At 46.7% G+C, this 18,714-nt stretch overlaps 1 protein-coding gene across 2 annotated transcripts; it reads right to left on the bottom strand.

Moving 5' to 3' along the window:
- Positions 1–3,231: 3,231 nt before the first annotated feature.
- On the bottom strand, positions 3,232–10,486 carry RRM2 (ribonucleotide reductase regulatory subunit M2). 2 transcript variants are annotated; one of them, XM_081596479.1, is made up of 10 exons: positions 10,339–10,486; positions 10,167–10,241; positions 9,669–9,812; positions 9,269–9,385; positions 8,678–8,811; positions 6,973–7,067; positions 6,726–6,859; positions 5,546–5,650; positions 5,348–5,461; positions 3,232–5,269 (listed from the first exon to the last, which is right to left on the bottom strand). In XM_081596479.1, exons 1-10 carry the CDS (start codon positions 10,435–10,437, stop codon positions 5,117–5,119), a joined length of 1,170 nt encoding a protein of 389 aa, XP_081452605.1. In that variant the 5' UTR covers positions 10,438–10,486; the 3' UTR covers positions 3,232–5,116. The 2 variants fall into 2 exon arrangements, with proteins under 2 accessions (XP_081452605.1, XP_081452606.1); XM_081596480.1 differs by lacking the exon at positions 9,669–9,812.
- Positions 10,487–18,714: the final 8,228 nt, after the last annotated feature.

Genomic DNA, 18,714 nt, shown 5'->3' with positions numbered 1-18,714 from the left:
CCAGGAATCGAACTCGCATCCCCTGTATTGGAAGGCGGATTCTTAACCACTGGACAGCCAGGGAAGCCCTTCCTTTTATGTTCTGTTATGTGGGAACCACGCACAGCTGGGTTGGGGCTTTGCATCTCCCACAAGTTTCTAGACCACAAATCGAAGAGGTGCAGGCCTACCTAGGGTTTTGCCTTTTTCAAAGTCCAGAAAGATCAACATCCTCATCCTCTCCCCAGGGCTAGTGGGATTATTAGACTCTATTTCTATTTCAGTGTCCTGCTTTGTGCAGATGCTTTGGTTCTAACTCCTCCCCTAGTGCAGATCAACCCCTTCCAACTAACCCAAGGGTGTTTGGTCCTTTACCCTGATTTCTCTAAGGAACCAACAAGAGAAATTGTTGGTTCCTTAAAGAAACCAACAGGGCTTTTCCAAGCAGTCTCCCAGGGTCACTGTCTTTGCTCCCAGCATCTGAGAATCTCCCTTTCTTAGGAAGTCAGCAGCCATTTAACTGTTGTTTATCACTGGGAGGTGTCTGAAGCAGGAGGGTTTTCAGGCATCATCTTGCTGGAGCCACACTTTAATCTTTAGAGCCAAACTATGGTTTGTCCAGTAGTCACGTACAGATTGAGCGATGGACCATAGGCTGTGCACCGAAGAATTGTTGCTTTCGAACTACAGTGTTAGAGAAAACTCTTGAGAGTCCCTTGGACAGCAAGATCAAACCAGTCAATCCTAAAGGAAATCAACTTTGAATATTCACTGGAAAGTCTGACGCTGAAGCTGAAGTTCCAATACTATGGCCACCTTATGCGAAGAGCCAACTCATTGGAAAAGACGCTGATGCTGGGAAAGATTGAAGGCAGGAGAAGAGGGTGACATAGGATGAGATGGTTGGAAGGCATCATCGACTCAAAACTCACGGACATGAATTTTGAGCAAACTCCGAGAGCTAGTGAAGGACAGGGAAGCCCAGTATGCTGCAGTCCATGGGATCAGACACAATTGAACAAGGTGGTTGTAGTTACTGAATCCACTCCAGGGAATGACTGTGCCCAGCGAGTATACCAGGAGGGGGAGCCCCCTCTACAGAAGCAGATGGGGTGGATAGGGGCCAAGCAAAGTCTTTGCTGGTCTGAATGGGCCAAGCCATGCAATTGTGTGGCCTCAAAGCTGCAGTCACTCACTGAGGGGCTGGTATTGTTTTGCTCTGCAGTTAAGACATTATCAGGATCTTGATCCTACTGAACAGCTCCCTGGCCAGAAAGGGAAAGTGAAAGTCGTTCAGTCGTGACTCTTTGCTACCCTATGGACTGTACAGTCCATGGAATTCTCCAGGCAAGAATACTGGAGTGGGTAGCCTTTCCCTTCTCCAGGGGATCTTCCTGACCCAGGGATCAAACCTAGGTCTCCTGCATTGCAGGTGGTTTCTTTACCAGCTGAGCAACCAGGGAAGCCCAAGAATACTGGAGTGGGTACCCTACCCCTTCTCCAGCATATCTTCCCGACCCAGGAATTAAACCCAGGTCTCCCACATTGTGGGCAGATTCTTTACAACTGAGCTATCGGGGAAGCCCCTCCATGGCCAGAGGGCACTTATAAATACCATCTAGTTGCTCTGCAAGGAGCCAGTCCTCAGGCTGGATCACAGGCCAGGCAATGCCAGGCAGGTAAGGGGAGGCTCCCACCGCTGTTATAGCAGCCAGGCTGGGCCACATCAAGGCAGCAGAACCCCAGGGATCGGGAGTGATTAAATGTGCCTCCTACGTAAGTGCTGGGGCTCAGTACATCTGGAGCCCAATCAGAAAGCACATCCAGTGAAACCAAAGTGGGATGCATGTTACCAGGTTTTTTAAAGCCCATGGGTGATTATAATGCCCACCAGAGTTGAAAACCACTGGTCTGAACCATATAAAGTCCATCCCAATGTCAAATGTTTCAGCATCTCCCAAGGTAAACTCATTAAAACGGTGGGCTCCCTAGTTCCACCCCCAAGATCAATCCAGCAAAGGCAGTTCAGGCCCAGTGGTCTGACCACACTGATGCAGGTCCTCCAAGTGAAGTATGGGGGCTGTATCTGAGGGCTCAGGCAGCCAGCATAGGTGGATCGCAAGAAAAAACATGACCTTGGGTTGCCCTCTTGGAGGCTAATAGTTGATGGTCCTTAGAGCACAGCTGCCTGGAAGTATCTGACGGTGCTTTGGGGATAAAAGGCAAAGCTCCCCACTGAGACTCCTCCAGGACATGGAACACACTTCTACACACTCCAAATGCTAGCACAAATTCAATAGCATCCACCAGCCACTCCAAGGGCGTAATCCTTGCAGGCTGTGTGATAAGATAGTCGTTGTCTCTTGTTGACTTTGTGGACTATAGCTCACCAGGCTCCTCTGTCCATGGGATTCCCCACCCAGGGACATTGGCAGGCAGATTCTTTACCACCGAGCTGTGAGGGAAGCCCAAGCTCTAAGATAAGAAGTGGCTAGAATCTGTGCCTTCTAAGTGAACATTCTTCATAGGAGTACAGGGAAGGAATCTCAGTGCAATGAAGCAGAAAAAAAACAGTTGGGAAGACTCATCTGTAACCCCGCCTCCACCAGGGAAAGCAGTGTCTCCACACTTCTAAATGCTCCCCACCAACCAGCATCCCCGCCGCTGTCTCCCCTGGTTTGGCTCCACCACTGCATCCTCATCTAACTGGGATTTACTTAGGCACCCAGCTTCCTCCTGAGGGGTAAACCTAAATCTCACAGGGAGGGCTCTGTCTTCTGCCCCACCTCTGATACCCGGAACAGTGCCCTGCAGGGAGCCTGCTATTTGCTTGATGAATGACTGTACATCACCAGTGGCGACACAATGAGTAATTGGTTAGTTCAAGGATTCACAGGTGAAGGGAAGTGGGATTGCCCCAGGAAAGGGCATTTACAGACAAGAGGGACAGTCTGATGAGGGCCAGCAAAGCAAAACCCTAGTCCAGGAGACCCAGGCCCCGAGAGGTGGCTCGCCTGAGGCTGTGAGCCAAGTTCAACTCCCTTGCTTCTGGTTTCACAAACCCGAGTGCAGTTCGGCAGATGATTTGGGATCACCTTTCAAGTGAACCCGTTTCCCACACCTTGTTGTAGAACAGCCACAACAAAGCCCCCTCCCCAGAACTGCAGAAAGCAAATGAACCCCTACGCAACATTTATGAAATACTTCCTAGTTTTTTCTTCCTGGATTGAAACACAAATGTTACCAAGGAACTGACACAAGAACAGTTTTATTGACATCACTGAACACTTGTGCAGTACTCAATATTAGGGTTCTGAGATGTTTTAGACAAAACCTGTTTCCCTTTAAACAGATGAAGAAACCGGATCCTAGTTGGTGGCAGTTAATGCTTGTATCACACAGCTAATGGGAGGTAGAATCCTAAAATTTGCTTCCAACTTCCACTTGTACCTGACCATGCCAGCTAAAGTGTTTATTTTTGTGTTGCCTAAGTTTAAGGACCATATGATCTGGATTAACTTTACAACAATAATTTAAAAGATAGAGAAGGATCCCATATTATAGAACATTTTAAATCGACTATTTTACCATTTATACAATGAAGAAAACTGACAATAGGACAGGCCAGTGGTCAGCCAACACAAAACACCATGTGTTAACAAACAGCCAAAAGATTGATGGGTGTCAACGATTTCCTTCCGTGTTACATCTTGCCTCTTTTGGAAGAAGGAAGGAAAAGGCAGATTGATTCAAACCAGCCCTATTAAATATACCAATTAAGTTTATACTTTCTTTCCTGAAATTAATATTTGAGTGGAACATGTATTAATTATTCACATAACACTAGTTTTCTATTGCAGTTTAAGAATCCAGCAGATGATGCTAAGGTTTAGGCAAATCCTAGAAGTCATTGCACTGAATGTTAACTACTCAATTATGAACTGGCAAATAATACTGGGTAATTATTTCAAAGTATAAACTACAGATATAATATTAAAAAAACATAGATAGTAGAAAACTTTTCTAACTTAAAAGTATAAATGGTTAAGTCAACAGTACCTACTTGCAAATTTCACAAAATCAGAATAAACACTCAACTTTTAGGAGGGGACATTTCAGTCCTGCCTTTACCACTTAATAGGAGAAAGATCTTATATAGGTGGGTCCTTTCGTTCAAGGGTGATTTCAAAACCAACTTACAATGTTAATATTATATCTTGGATCCCTGCTAAGAAGACTCTTCAAGGATCTTTCATACTAACTTGAAGTTGAGGAATATACATTTTGGGAAACTAAATGATACAGCCCCTCCCACACACCCAGGTTACCTACAGTGAGCCTGGATCTGAACTTTAGTTCTTAGAGATCTCTCATCTCTTATCCCGAGATACTCAACCTGGGCTCTAGAACAGGACACCAACTTGTGTTCTAGGGGGCACCACCTGGCTGATACTAATATCTAGGCATGCACAGGATTGAGTCAAAAAGCACTTCAATTCAATTCATTCAAGAAAAGAAGAAAAATAACATGCTTAGTTTACATAGGTTTAACCTACTCTGGTCACCTAGTAAATCTTGAATTGGCTCCCACTACTGGTAAATAGAATACTTTTGCATTTGGTGCAGAAACCAACAAATTTAGGTAAAATCAAGCCTTTACCCTGACAGTTCAAACTATGTTTATTTCTGTGTAAAGTGCCAGTTTTATATACAAATCATAAGTAAACTTTAAAATCTGCTCAGAAGCAGTGAATCTGGTATCTTCCTACAGCCTTGTGGCGGTTACTCTTTAATCTTTCCAGATTAAACTCGCCAGAGTCCCCACACTTGGAGGCCAAGAAAGCAGCTGTTAAGAGCCAAAGTAAGTCCTGTTCAGCTAGCCTGCTTGCAAAAGCCAAACTCGGACAAGATCTTTCAAGAATCTGAGTAGCTCTTGACTACTTTCCATCTAGGTGACTCCACTAGCATTAACAGGATTGATTTTGAGGTAGCTACACAGTGCTAAAGATGCCATTAGTGAACATGATGGACAATTCATGGTGTAGCTGGTTGATATGGTTCAAGCAGCTGATTTTTTTCTTTTTTGATGAGAAGGAAAAAAAAAAATCAGCAAGGTAAGAGCATGTCTTCAGGTCACTTAGAAGTCGGCATCCAAGGTAAAGGAATTCTCTGTCGGACTTGACATCACTCCCATCCTCTGATACTCGCCTACTCTCTTCTCAAAGAAGTTAGTCTTCCCCTCCAGTGAAATATTTTCCATAAAGTCAAATGGATTTTCTACTCTGAAAACCTGAAAAGGTTCATAGCAAAACATAAGTACAGAACACCGGTTTCAGAAAGAACCAGAGGGCTACCCACAATACTTTACCTTGCTAAAGCCCAGCTCCAGCATAAGTCTATCTGCCACGAACTCAATGTACTGCTTCATCAAAGTGCAATTCATCCCAATGAGCTTCACAGGCAGGGCCTCCGTGAGGAACTCCTAGGAGCCAGAGCACAGCTTCTCAATAAAACGGAAGCATCAAGAGGTCTTCTAGCAAGCACAAGGCCTCCCCGTGTTACCCACCTGTTCTATCCTAACTGCATTGACGATTATTTCTTTTACTCTCTGTTCCGAAGGTTTGTGCAGCAGGTGTTTGAACATCAGGCAGGCAAAGTCACAGTGCAAACCCTAGAAGAAAAAGGTTTAAGGTCACCAACAGAGCAGTAGACTTCTGTCATTACCGTGGAAGAGGAAACTGTGTTAGGCTGGAATTCTCTTTAGACATCCTGTGTGGTCAGACTAAAGCATTTCAAATGTCAAGGGGAAGATGACTCAACTGCTGTGTCACCTAGGAAGGCTTAGCCCCACCCTGGGCCCTCAGTGCTGCCCCCTAGAGGACAGCGAGCCAGGTCTGGTCCCCATTCCTCTGTGTGGTTGCCAAGGAGTGGGAGGAATTTTTTCTCAGCATTCTTCCTTCCTACAACCCTGAGCTCTAACACTTACCACCACTACTTCCATCAGGAAAGGCAAAACTGAATAGGCTGGTTAGTTTTTACATTTATAACCTAATGTCTGGGAAATCAGTAATAGTAATGCAATTTCAAGTGAATCAAGTCTGCAAATCTTAGTGCATTAAATCCCAAGTAATGCTGATGGGAGTGGTTTCCCTGGTAGCTCAATGGTAAAGAATTTGCTTGATAATGCAGGAGATGCAGGTTCGATCCCTGGGTTAGGAAGATCCCCCGGAGAAGGGAATGGCAACACACTAGTATCTCTTGCCTGCAAAATTTCACGGACAGAGAAGCCTGGCGGGCTCCACAGTCCATAGGGTCAGAGTCAGACATGACTGAGAACACACACACTCAGACAACGCTGATGGGAGTTATACAGAACATCTGGGCACCTTTACTTTCCTTTCTGGCATTTTAATCCAAGTGCATTCAAAGAAATACTGGACCAGAATGGATTCACTGAGATGTTTGCCAGCTAATTTTGAAGTACAGAAGGATCACAGAAGACCAGGTAGAAATAATATTACTTCCCCTTAAAAAAAAATTTCATATATAGGGAAATACCTATGTATACTGAGAATATGAGTAAAATAATTTCAGCCAATTATTTCATTCTCTGCCAAGATGCTTATGGTTGAGCCCACATGTTAAATGTGCATTTAAGGCAATCTCACATCTCGGGTTGCCTTCAGTGAACATGGGGTTGTAGGTGTTTGGGGTGCAGGTCAGCCTGTTATCTGAATTAGACCCACCTCGTCTCTGCTAATAAGTTCATTGGAAAACGTGAGGCCAGGCATCAGTCCTCGTTTCTTGAGCCAGAATATCGATGCAAAAGAACCAGAAAAGAAGATGCCTTCCACTGCGGCAAAGGCTACCACACGTTCTCCTACAGTTAAAAACAAAATATTTCTCTGAGTATCTGCCTGTGTTCATAGGAACAAACCAGTAACATCACTTAGAAAATGAAGCTCAGGGGTAAGTAGGGCCAAGGTCCCTTACCATATGTAGCTTCTTTGTCCCCAATCCAGCGCAAGGCCCAATCTGCCTTCTTCTTCACACAAGGCATCGTTTCAATGGCATTGAAGAGAAATTCCCTGGTAGGCACACACAGACGATCAGTCATTCTAGCAAAGACTTCTAGTATCAGCTTCTAGGTAAGAGCACTGGGACCAAGACCAATTTGGGATTCAAACTGAAATGTTTTTTTTTTACTAGCTTGCTTTTTCCTCCAGTGTTTTAGAAAAAAATATCAAAAATCATTTGGTTTATATTAATAAAATTTAGGTATTCATTAGTTCATACTGAGCCCCACAACCTCAGTCTGTTACATCAAGAGCATTGATTGGGTTCATTATTTCAAGTTCAGGTCATAATAAGGTCAACAGGCCCTATCTTTAAATTCAAATAACTGCAAAAGCTTAACTGCTAGGACTGCTTAAGCTATGCTGACCATTGCCTCCCTAAATTGATGCCCTAACCCCCTACACAATATCACTGTGCCAATTATTTGGGCCCCAAATGCCATAAGTATATAATAAAATAATTGAAGTCAATAAACTAAACAACCTGCAATTGCTTCCACTTTATAACTCTGCTACATCCTTGATCCCAGGTGAGAAAAGCAAACAACTGGCCCTACACTCACCCAGGTCTTCCTCATTACCCTCTTCTTCCCTTTGCCGACTTCGGGAGTCCAGAGATTCCCCAGCCTGTCCCAGTGACCTTGTTTTCATCAGACCTTGGGCTTCTTTTATTCTCTTTCCTTGTTAGCCTGGGTCTTACCTCTCCCTTGCTTTCAAAGCTCAACCATCAGGCCTTTCTGATCCCTCCCTTCTGGTAATCTATTCCAATCATGCCCTACCTTTACTTTCTTTTTTCATTTCTGTCTGCAAACATGTTCAAATCGTTTTACATCCCCACCCCCGACCCCCGCAGAGTTTCCTCCATCCTGCTGGCCTTTCAAGCCACCACTCATTTTCCCTCTTCCCTTTCTTCCACATCATCTACAAAAGGCTACTCCTCAGCTTCAGCACTTCTGTTCTACACAGGCTCTTGTCCTGAAGCTGACCTCAGTATCTAGACTACTCAGAACGCCTATTTCTAGTGCTCCCCTCCTCTCCAGTCAATACTGACAATGTAAAATACGCTCTAAGCTACTTACATTTCTTCTCTATCATCCCCCAATATATACTATCATTTCAGGCAAATTGCTGTGTGCCTGAATTAATTTCATGGTTCACTGCTGCCTCTGTGCTCTTTATTATGTAATTCCTCCACTTATATTCCTAGGTCTTATTTTCTATATTATGTTGCAATCCCCTTAAGAGGCTGGTTTTATCTTCAACTTTGCATCCTCCACCCACTCCACCCTGCACCAGCCTCACACTGTAGGTTGACAGATTTGCCAGAGGTGAAAACTATCAAACCTAGGTTTTAGCTCATCAGACAGCCTCTTGGAATGTTTCTTCAGAAGGCATTAGATTGGATGTTCACCAGTATGTTTCCAGCTCTAAAAGGATGGAGTAACCTTGTAACTGTTTTTAGCGATTGACTTGCAAAGTGAATTTAGAGCAGACATGACCATGGGTGCTAGCAATTTCTCTGACTTGCTCATTCTAGAGTCATTTTTCTAACCCTATACGATTTCAAAAAGTAACAACTAGTAATCCTAAATATGCTGGCATGTCACCACCCCAATACTCACCTTTCTTTGGAATCTTTAATGTAAGTATCAATGAGGAGACTATACATTTCAGAATGTATGTTTTCCATGGCAATTTGGAAGCCATAGAAACAACGGGCTTCGGTAATCTGAACTTCTTGGCTAAACCGCTCCACCTAGTGGTAAAACACAAAGATCAGTTTAAGGAAAATCTACAGGCAGCAATTCAGTCAATGAACATTGGTTGCCTCACTTCCTTTTTTTGTATCATAAGCTAGAAATAGCAATTCATTTTCATCCACTGCAAGGAGGATGCACTCAAGACATATATGCGACCAGTTATAAAAAAAAAACAGCAAAGCCACACAAAGGACAGCAAATAGATAGTTACTAGGGTTCTGGCTCTATTACTATCATTTAACATTATCTTTCTGCAGTTGGGGGGAAAAATATCATAAGGAAGAAATAACTGCAAAGTACACTATAGAACAGAAAATGCCATAGAATATAAACCCTGGTTTACAGATATATATATACACACATTCAGTGTGCAAAATTTTAAAAGACAAAAAAGAGAATTGTTAGTTCTCTCGCAAATCTTGAATAAAGGTACTTTTTCTGGGGGGAACTCACCAAGTTTTCATTTACTATGCCATCACTTGCTGCAAAGAAAGCCAGCACATGGGAAATAAAATATCTCTCCTCAGGCTTCAGGGCTTCCCAGTGCTGAATGTCCTTGGAAAGGTCCACCTGAAATACAGAAGTTCACAAAGGGTTCAAGCCGGCAGGACCCTCACACATATGCCTAATTGTTCAACTTTAATAAGTCTGCTAGCACCACCTGATTTATATACCCCTCACATATTCTGCCAATTTGAACATCTCATGTCCTGAGTAAACAACCATTCCAAAGAGGGACAGGGAGGACAGCAGAGCATATTTCAAACATGTTATAGCCAGCCCGGCTGGGGTCTTCATCTAGAGGCAATGGGCAAAGGGTCTTTTAAGTCTCCTAGTTGCTGCATCTGATTACCTCCTCAGCTGTCCAAAAGGAAGCCTCAGCTTTCTTATACATCTGCCAAATATCATGGTATTCGATAGGAAAGATGACAAAGCGGCGGGGGTTTTCTCTCAGGAGTGGTTCGTCCTCCACACTGAGGGCAGATAGCTTAGGGTTCTGTTGAGAGAGAAAAAGTAAGGAAAAAAAAAAAGTTAAGTATAGGGCGAACCATGAAACTGTCATTTTTTTTTTCAAGCAGAATACCTCCAATGATCAGAAATTTCATGGGGCTGAATATAAGTCGGTTGTCATACTTGGATTCTATAGGAGTATAGAGAAATAGGAAATGTCCAGATGTGCAGTGGTGCTGGGGAGGGAACAGACTTTGGCGGGAAAGCAGCGCGGGCCCGGGAGAGGTGGGTAGGATTTGAGAGCAGACAATGAGGCTTTGGCGCCAAGCAGGCTCCGCCCGCACCGCCTTGCCTGCAGCGCCCCCTCGCCGGGCGCCCCCGCCTCAGCCCACCTACTCACCGGCTCGGAGGGCTCCTGGAAGATTCTCCTCGCGGTCTTGCTGGCCAGCACGCGGGTCCCGCTGAGGGAAGGGGGCTGAAGGGAGGCGCGTGGTCAGAGGCCTGCCCGCGCCCCGACACACCCACAGGACCCAGCCGCCCTGCCCCTGCCCCCCGCCCCCTGGGGCGCTCACAGTGTTTTCCTTGTCCGCTAGGCTGAGCCCCTTCAGGGGCGAGAGCTGCTGCTGCTGCGGGTCAGCGATGGTGGCGAGCGGGACGCGGGCGGAGAGCATGGTGGCGAGAAGGTCAGTACGCTACAGCTGCGCGCGAGTCCAGAAAGCCGCTACACAGCCCTGCTGGGGAAAATTTAAAGCCCCGGGCGCCGGCCCAGTGGGCGGGGGGAATTCCCCATTGGCTGGATCCCGGCTGGCCCCGCCCACCCTTCACAGATTCAAGCGCAGCGCGGGAGCGCAGGCTGTCCCCAGCCCCTGCCCTCCCGGGACCCCCCGGCGCCCGCCCCTCCCAGGCCTCTGCGGGACCGCGGGCGCCGCCGCCCGCCTCCCCGAGGCCTTGTCGGACAAAGGCTGCTGCCCCTGCGTGCTCCGTGCGCCCTGGCGGGCGCGCGGGCTCTCTCGCGCGTCCCCGGGACGGTTTGGGATTGAACGAAGCAACGCGATTGGAGCCCGCCGGCCCGCGAGCGGGAGCGAATTCCCCACCCCCGCGGAGCCCCACCTCTGTGAAGGCGTCTCTGGAACCCAGCTCTCGGTTCCGCGTAAATGGTTTTTGCAGATGAGCTTGGTACGGAGACCCGTAAAACGCCCCTGGCTGCGGCGATCTGGATACGTGTGTGTACCCGGGTGGGGATGCCAGGTCCCTGAGGTCCGGCAAAGGTGGGGGCTGGCCGGTGGTGACCGCCTAACGGTTAGGGCCGCGGAACTACAGGGTCCCCGGGGTGTAGTTGCTGTGTCACTTGGACACGTCATCTGTTGTCCCCTCGCTGGTGAAATGGGCTTGCAGCCATATCTAAGCTGTGGGCTTTCTGAGGTAATTCATGAACAATACGAAGTCCATTGTAAACCTTCAAGCTGATAACAGAGAGAGAGGGTCTTTGGTGAAGTTTCCCCCTGAAATCTCGTCCTCAACGTCGACAATGTTTTAAAAATTGCAAACTGAGCGAAGGTTCAGAGAAAAAGTTCAGAGAATGATTGAATAACTAGGACTTCATTTACTGCTTTAAAAGTGAAAAGTGAATTCATGTCCGACTCTTTGCGACCCCATGGACTGTAGCCCACCAGGCTCCTCCATCCATGGGATTTTCCAGGCAAGAGTACTGGAGTGGGTTGCCATTTCCTTCTCCAGGGGATCTTCCCAACCCAGGGATCGAACCCTGGTCTCCCGCATTGCAGGCAGACGTTTTACGTCTGAGCCATCAGGGAAGCCCAAATAAGCCCATTTACTGCTTATTGGGCCTCAAAGAACTTGAAGAGGAGGTTGAAAACCTCTATTGGGGTGATGGTGGAGACATAAACTTAGTAACATTTTAATTTTACTTTGCACTTGGCCTTTCAAATTTGCCATAGATTTTTGCCCTGCATGTGGCAAAACGCCAGAAACGACTGATGAGACAAAAGTGTTAAGATCCAGGAAAGAAATGATTAACCAGGATAAGCTCTAACAGCGCACACACTCAGGGCTGTCACTGAGTGAGGCTTGGACTTTGTACAATGTCTTTTCTAGACATAATACTTTAAAGAGGTAGGGGTAGGGAAGATACCCTCCCCACAGAGGTCTATTTCTTAGAGTACTGTATACTGTGTTTAAAATATTCTCTAAGCTTGAGAAAAAAGATCAGCGACCATCACATCTCTTAGATAAAGCAACAACTAAAACTTTGGTCTCAATCATATGTTTGAAAGCAACTCACAGACATTGTCAATTTCCCCGTCGGCATGTACCTCCAGAAAATGGGTATTCTTATTGACAGATGTGATCATAGCTTTATCAGCCATAAAACTAACAAAACTATCGAGGAATCCTTGGTATCCTCTAATACCTGACTCACATTCCGATTTCGGGTAATCCATAACCGACCTGCTCCTTTTGGTTGCTGCCCCAGGCACTATGTGCTTTTTTATAAGCTCCTGCTATATAGTCTGTGCTGCTGCTACTACTAAGTCACTTCAGTCGTGTCCGACTCTGTGCGACCCCATAGACGGCAGCCCACCAGGCTCCGCCGTCCCTAGGATTCTCCAGGCAAGAATACTGGAGTGGGTTGCCATTTCCTTCTCCAGTGCATGAAAGGGAAAAGTGAAAGTGAAGTCGCTCAGTCGTGTCCGACCCTTAGCGACCCCATGGACTGTAGCCTACCAGGCTCCTCCGTCCATGGGATTTTCCAGGCAAGAGTACTGGAGTGGGGTGCCATTGCCTTCTCCGATAGTCTGTGCACGGGTACCATAAAGGATCACTCTGAGAGCCAGAAGCTGTGACTTCATTTTCGGTTGAACAGCCACGAGGCAGTGGTGGTGGGGGTGGGGGGCGGTAAGCCGCCTTCCTCATCGTCCCCGCCTCCCACCTCTGAGTCATTCCGGCATGTCCCGACCTCCCCCTACTTCGGGTTTTTACTGCTCTCACTTTACAAAGAAGGAAGCAAGGGCCGAAGGCTACGTGGCCCCGCCGAGGGGTCACACAGCCGGGTCAAGGTTCTGGTCTGCAGTGGCCTCGCCCATCTCTTTGCCTGGGTACTGTAGAGGGAAAGGGCCCCGGCGGGACCAGGTCAGGCCCAGTCCCCGGAAGAGAGGATGCTCCCGGCAGCCGCCCAGCGCTGAGATCCGCCTGGGATCTTCCCCTTTTTCCTTCCGCGCCCGTTTTGACAGCTACTCGGCGACTGGTCCACACACGGAGGCTCCGCCCCCAACTTCCGGGAGGCCGTGCTCATTCATAGTTTTGCGATCCCACGCCGGCCACCGCAAGCCTCGCCCCGCTTCCGCCGCCCGCCCCAGTGGCCACGCCCCAAGAAGTCGCGCTTTTTTTTCCGCCTGGCGGCGGCGGCGCAATAACATCTACCCGGCCTCTTGCTCGCTCCACCCGCAGGCAGCATCACTAAGCGTCAGCTCAGCCAGGGAGCTCAAGTGAGTTTCAGGGAGCTCAAGTGAGTTTCCCGATGCCGCTCATGCCTCCATATATACCTGACATCGCGCTGGAGACTGTCATAATAATACTAATGACGATGACCCTATAGCCGCTGGACCGGGCGATTTACACTTTAATCCAGAGACAGTGGGAAAGTAGGTGTTTTCCGCCCTGTTCTTAGGTTGAGACTAAGGCCCGAGAGACAAGGAGACTGCCCAAGGTCACACAGCTCCTTTCACAGCACAGCTGCAACTTTTCTCTCCCAACTTTTTATTAACAGTGTTTTCAACAGGGACTTCCCTGGTGGCAGCCCAGTGGGTAAGAATCTGCCTGCCAATGCAGGGGACTCGGGTTCCATCCCTGGTCCAGGAAGATCCCACATGCCTTGGAACAACAGAGCCTGCGGGCCACAGCTACAGAGCCCACTCGCCCTGGAACCCAGAGATCCAGAACGAGAGAAACAGTGGCAATGAGAAGCCCCTGCTCCCAGCAACTAGAGAAAGCTCCCGCACAGCAACCAAGACCTAGTACACCCAAAACATAAAATAACAATTAATAAATGATTTTTTTTTTTAATTTAAGGAATGTTTTCTACAGGGACTTCCCTCATGGTCCAGTGGCTAAGACTCCAGGCTCCCAATATAGGGGTCCTGGGTTCAATCCCTGGTCAGGGAAGTACATCCCACATCCTGCATCTAAGACCCTACACAGCCAAATAAATATATGTATATTTTTAATGTTTTCAACATACAGAAAAATGGGAAGAAGTCTACAGTGTTCACCCATCATCTAGCATTCAGCAGTTGTTTCCCTTTTGCCTTATTTGCTCCATCCCGCTCTACAGGTATGTGACACTTTGTTTTATTCTGGATCATTTGATGTGGGTTGTAGATATGACACTTCATGCTTAGGTATTTCAGCATACTGCAGCATGTAGCTCCTAAAAGTATCCACATTTTCTAACATAACCACAATACCATGCTCAGACCTAAGAAAACTAACATCAATTCTGTATATCACTTAATATCTAGTCCATAAGTCTCTTAATTTGGTTTGTTCATTTTTGGTGCAGGATTCTATTAAACGCACGCATTACATTTGGTTATTGTGTCTTTTTAGTCTTTTTTGATTTGAACAACTCCTCCACCTTTTTCCCCCATGACATTGACTTTTCAAAGTCCAGGCTAGTTTTCTTGTAGACTGTGCCACATTCTACATTTGTCTCATGTGTCTTCACAGTATCATTTAACTTGTTCTGCTAATCCCTGTATTTAAACTGAAAGATCTAAAGGCTTTATTAGATTAATTTATCTTTTTTTGCATGTGGTAAAATATACATAAGCTGAAATTCACTATTTGAACCATTTTCAAGTGCACGTTTACAGCGTTATGCAAACATTGTCACCAAACATCTCCAGAACTTTTTACATCTCATTAAACACTAGCTCCCCATTCCTCCCTCCCAGCAATCTCTTGTAAAAACCATTCTACTTTCTGGGCTTCCCTGGTGGCACGGTGGATGGGAGTCCGCCTGCCAGTGCAGGAGCCACGGGTTCAATCCCTGTTTCAGGAAGATCCCACGTGCCACAGAGCGACTAAGCGCATGCACCATAACTGCTGAAGACCTGTGCACCCCAGAGCTCTTGTTTCCCAACAAGAGAAGCCACTGCAATGAGAAGCCCACTCACCACAATTGCCACAGTTAGAGAAAGCCCTCACAAAGCAACAAAGACCCAGTGCAGCCAAATATAAATAAAATTATTTTTAAAAATTCTACTTCCTATATGAATATAAGTGCCTCATGTGAATGCATTCTTACAATATTTGTCCTTTTGTGTCTAGCTTTTTAAATTTAGCATAATGTCTTCTTTATTCTTTTTTTAATAAGAGAAAATAGTCTTAGGTATTGCCATATTTTACGGCTTTTTAACATTGAGGTACAGTTAACATGTAATGTTATATTAGTTTCAGGTGCACAGCATAATGATTTAGTATTTGTATGCATTGCAAAATGATCTCCACAATAAACTAGTTAACGTCTGTCACCATCAGTTCAGTTCAGTTCAGTTCAGTTGCTTGGTTGTGTCCGACTCTGCAAGCCCATGGACTGCAGCACACCAGGCCTCCCTGTCCATCACCAACTCCCAGAGCTCAGTCAGACTCATGTCCACTGAGTCGATGATGCCATCCAACCATCTCATCCTCTGTCATCCCCTTCTCCTCCTGCCCTCAATCTTTCCCAGCATCAGGGTCTTTCCCAGTGAGTCAGTTCTTTGCATCAGGTGGCCAAAGTATTAGAGTTTCAGCTTCAGCATCAGTCCTTCCAATGAATATTCAGGACTGATTTCCTTTAGGATGGACTGGTTGGATCTCTTTGCAGTCCAAGAGACTCTCAAGAGTCTTCTCCAACACTACAGTTCAGAAGCATCAGTTCTTCGGCACTCGACTTTCTTTATGGTCCAACTCTCACATCCATACATGACTACTGGAAAAACCGTAGCTTTGACTAGACGGACCTTTGTTGGCAAAGTAATGTCTCTGCTTTTTAATATGGTGTCTAGGTTGGTCATAACTTTTCTTCCAAGGAGCAAGCGTCTTTTAATCTCATGGCTGCAATCACCATCTGCAGTGATTTTGGAGCCCCCCAAAATAAAGTCTGTCAGTGTTTCCATTGTTTCCCATATATTTCCCTACATAGTTACAAATTTTTTTTCTTCAGTTGAGGACTTTTAAGATCTACTCTCTTAGCAATTTTCAAATATGCAATACAGTATTATTAACTAGATATGCATTACACCCTATGACTTGTAGCATAATGTCTTTAGCATTCAGCCATGTTGTTCCCTGTGTCAGAACTTCATTCCTTTTTAAGGCTGGACAATATTCCCCTGTGTGGGTATCCCACAGTTTGTTGATGAGATTTCCTTTCTGCAGTCCATCGGGCCCTCCCTTCCATGGAATTCTTTTGTTTGCTAACTGCTAGGAAGCAAGTCAACCCTCCTCTAACTCGAGCTACGTCTGTGGCTCTAGAGCACCTCCTTCCCCTTCCTGAACTTGGCACCCCCCCTTTCAAACCTTCTGGATGCTCAGACTCCTCTCTTGAAAACACATCTTTGGGAAGCAGGAAGATGGAATACTCCATTCCAGGCATGACTGTGGGCTGTGGAATTTCAAAAGTGAGGCAGTGGGCTGAGGGGTGGGGTTGGGTCCACCTCCCTCTGCCCTCCAGTCTCTCTGCCTAATGCCAGAAAATTTGCCAAGGGACATCCCCCTCCATATATCTATCTCCTTTGAAAATGCACCCCCCTATCTTACCCCGAGGGGACCCCATATTTCCCTCCCTCCTCCAGGCTGGGCCTTTCCTTGCTCTCCTGTCTCCAGAGCCCTGCTCTGGTCTTCCTGAACCCAGGTTAAGCCCTTCCCGCAAAGGCTGTGGGTTTGCCCCTTCCAGGCTATGTCTGAAAGACTGACTTGAAAAAGAAAGAAAAATAAGAATGTCAGGCCATGATTGTGCAGGTCTAAGGTTAGTTTATTTCTGTCCCCAATTCAGCTTCCCGTCAGCTTATTACTGAAAAATTCCTTCTCTAATAGCCTCCTTCCCTGGATAAGGAGGCCATCGTATTGACTTTTTTCTAAGTACAATGGTGTGTGTGTGTGTGTTTGGGAGGTGCAGCCAGCTTAATGTTATTCTGAACTGGTAGACTGAGAGCAACCTAAGCAAATAGGATGCAGTTCCTGCTTTTAGTGACTGTGTAGGGGCTGGGGGCTTGCTTCCCTGATGGCTCAGTGGTGAAGAATCTGCCTGCCAATACAGGAGACTCAGTTCGATCCCTGTGTTGGGAATATCCCCTGAAGATGAAAATGGCAGCCCACTCCACTATTTTTGCCCAGAAAATCCTGTGGACAGAGGAGCCTGGTGGGCTACAGTCCATGGGGTTGCAAAAGAGTCAGACATGACTTAGGGACTAAACAATAAGGGGGCTGGGCAGGGGAGGGGGAAAAGCAGGGTCAGCTCCAGCACAGAAATAAAATATCCTAGGCCACCGCCCACCATCTTAGCTAAATAACAACTTCAAGAGGGAGAGAAGGAAAGCCCAGGAGAATCCACCCAGCAAAACCCTGACGATCCACTTCCTGGAAGTTCAGGTGCTTTTAGATCAGATCAGTATAGTGGTATAAAGGGCCCAACACTGGATTCAGTTCTGAATTTGTGTCACTTCTTATTTATTCTATGACCTTGGACCAATCACTTGACATTTCTGAGCCTGTTGCTCTACTGATAAAATGGGCGTGATGATTTCTACACCACAGGGTGAGCCTAAGGACTAAATGGGGTAAGATATTTAGTTCAATCCTTGCCATTTAGCCAGTCTCACTGACCACTCTTAGCTCCTTGGAACACAAAACTCAAGTTACTCCAATGTGTTTTTCTTAGGTTCCTAGTTCAGTTCATCTCTGGGTCCTCAGTTAACCACAGCCCTGGATTTGCTATTACAGCTCCTCTGTCCCCATCTCTTTGGTCTCCTCCCCATCATCACCACAGTATTCCTCATGCCGGTGAGCGAAGCAGAAGTAGCCCCTGTTGCCCAAGCCAGAGGGCCCTGCTGCACCCGCCGGCCATCACAAGTGGGGGCCAAGTTTCCTCCAAGGAAACGAAGGGGTAACTCATTAGGAAGAGGGAACCAGGCCCAAGTGTCTCAACCCCACAAAGCCCCTATGCCTCCTTGCCTAATTCTTACTCTCATGAAAGCATCTATCCTCTGACATTCTGACCTGAGGCCTGTCCTAACTAGCCAGGTCTGATGACATCCATGTTAAAGGGTGTCACCTCTGGACACCCCAGCTACAGCGTGTGCCTGGTCTGGACAGCAACTTGACTGCTCTCTGCAGGCCTGATGTCTGTGTTATGGGGCTGCCCCATCACTCCTCAGCTTGTCATTGCCTGCTGTGCCCTCTTAGGTCGTCAGGTTGAGCATGGAGATGGGGATGAAGAAGGCAGTGCCCATGAGTGGGCACACAATGGTTGAATTAAAAGAATGAGGAAGAAGAGGCATCATGACGTAGAGATCTTGAACCTACACTGAATCTCAGCTGCACCAGGAAGCACTTCCAGCCTGCAAGAGCCTTGCACTGGACCGAATTCAAGCACAGCCTTGATCCCAAAGAACAAAGAGATACATGAGGGGGCTTGGGTCAAAAGCCCAGGAAAAATTATGTGCTCCTTTGTGTCTAACTCTTTGCAACCCCATGGACTGTAGCCTGCCAGGCTCCTTTGTCAATGGAATTTCCCAGGTAAGAATACTGGAGTGGGTTGCCATTTCCTGCTCCAAGGTATCTTCCTGACCCAAGGACTGAACCCATGTCTCTTGAGTCTCCTGCACTGCCAGGCGGATTCTTTACCACTAGCTCCACCTGGGAAGCCGACTCAAAAGCCCAGATTT

The sequence above is a fragment of the Giraffa tippelskirchi genome, chromosome 4, assembly GCF_054371585.1.
Source record: "Giraffa tippelskirchi isolate mGirTip1 chromosome 4, T2T-mGirTip1v1.2.pri, whole genome shotgun sequence".
Classification (NCBI taxonomy): Eukaryota; Metazoa; Chordata; class Mammalia; order Artiodactyla; family Giraffidae; genus Giraffa; species Giraffa tippelskirchi.
The sequence above is the reverse complement of the archived record's forward strand: the minus strand, read 5'-3'. Positions and strand labels throughout refer to the sequence as shown.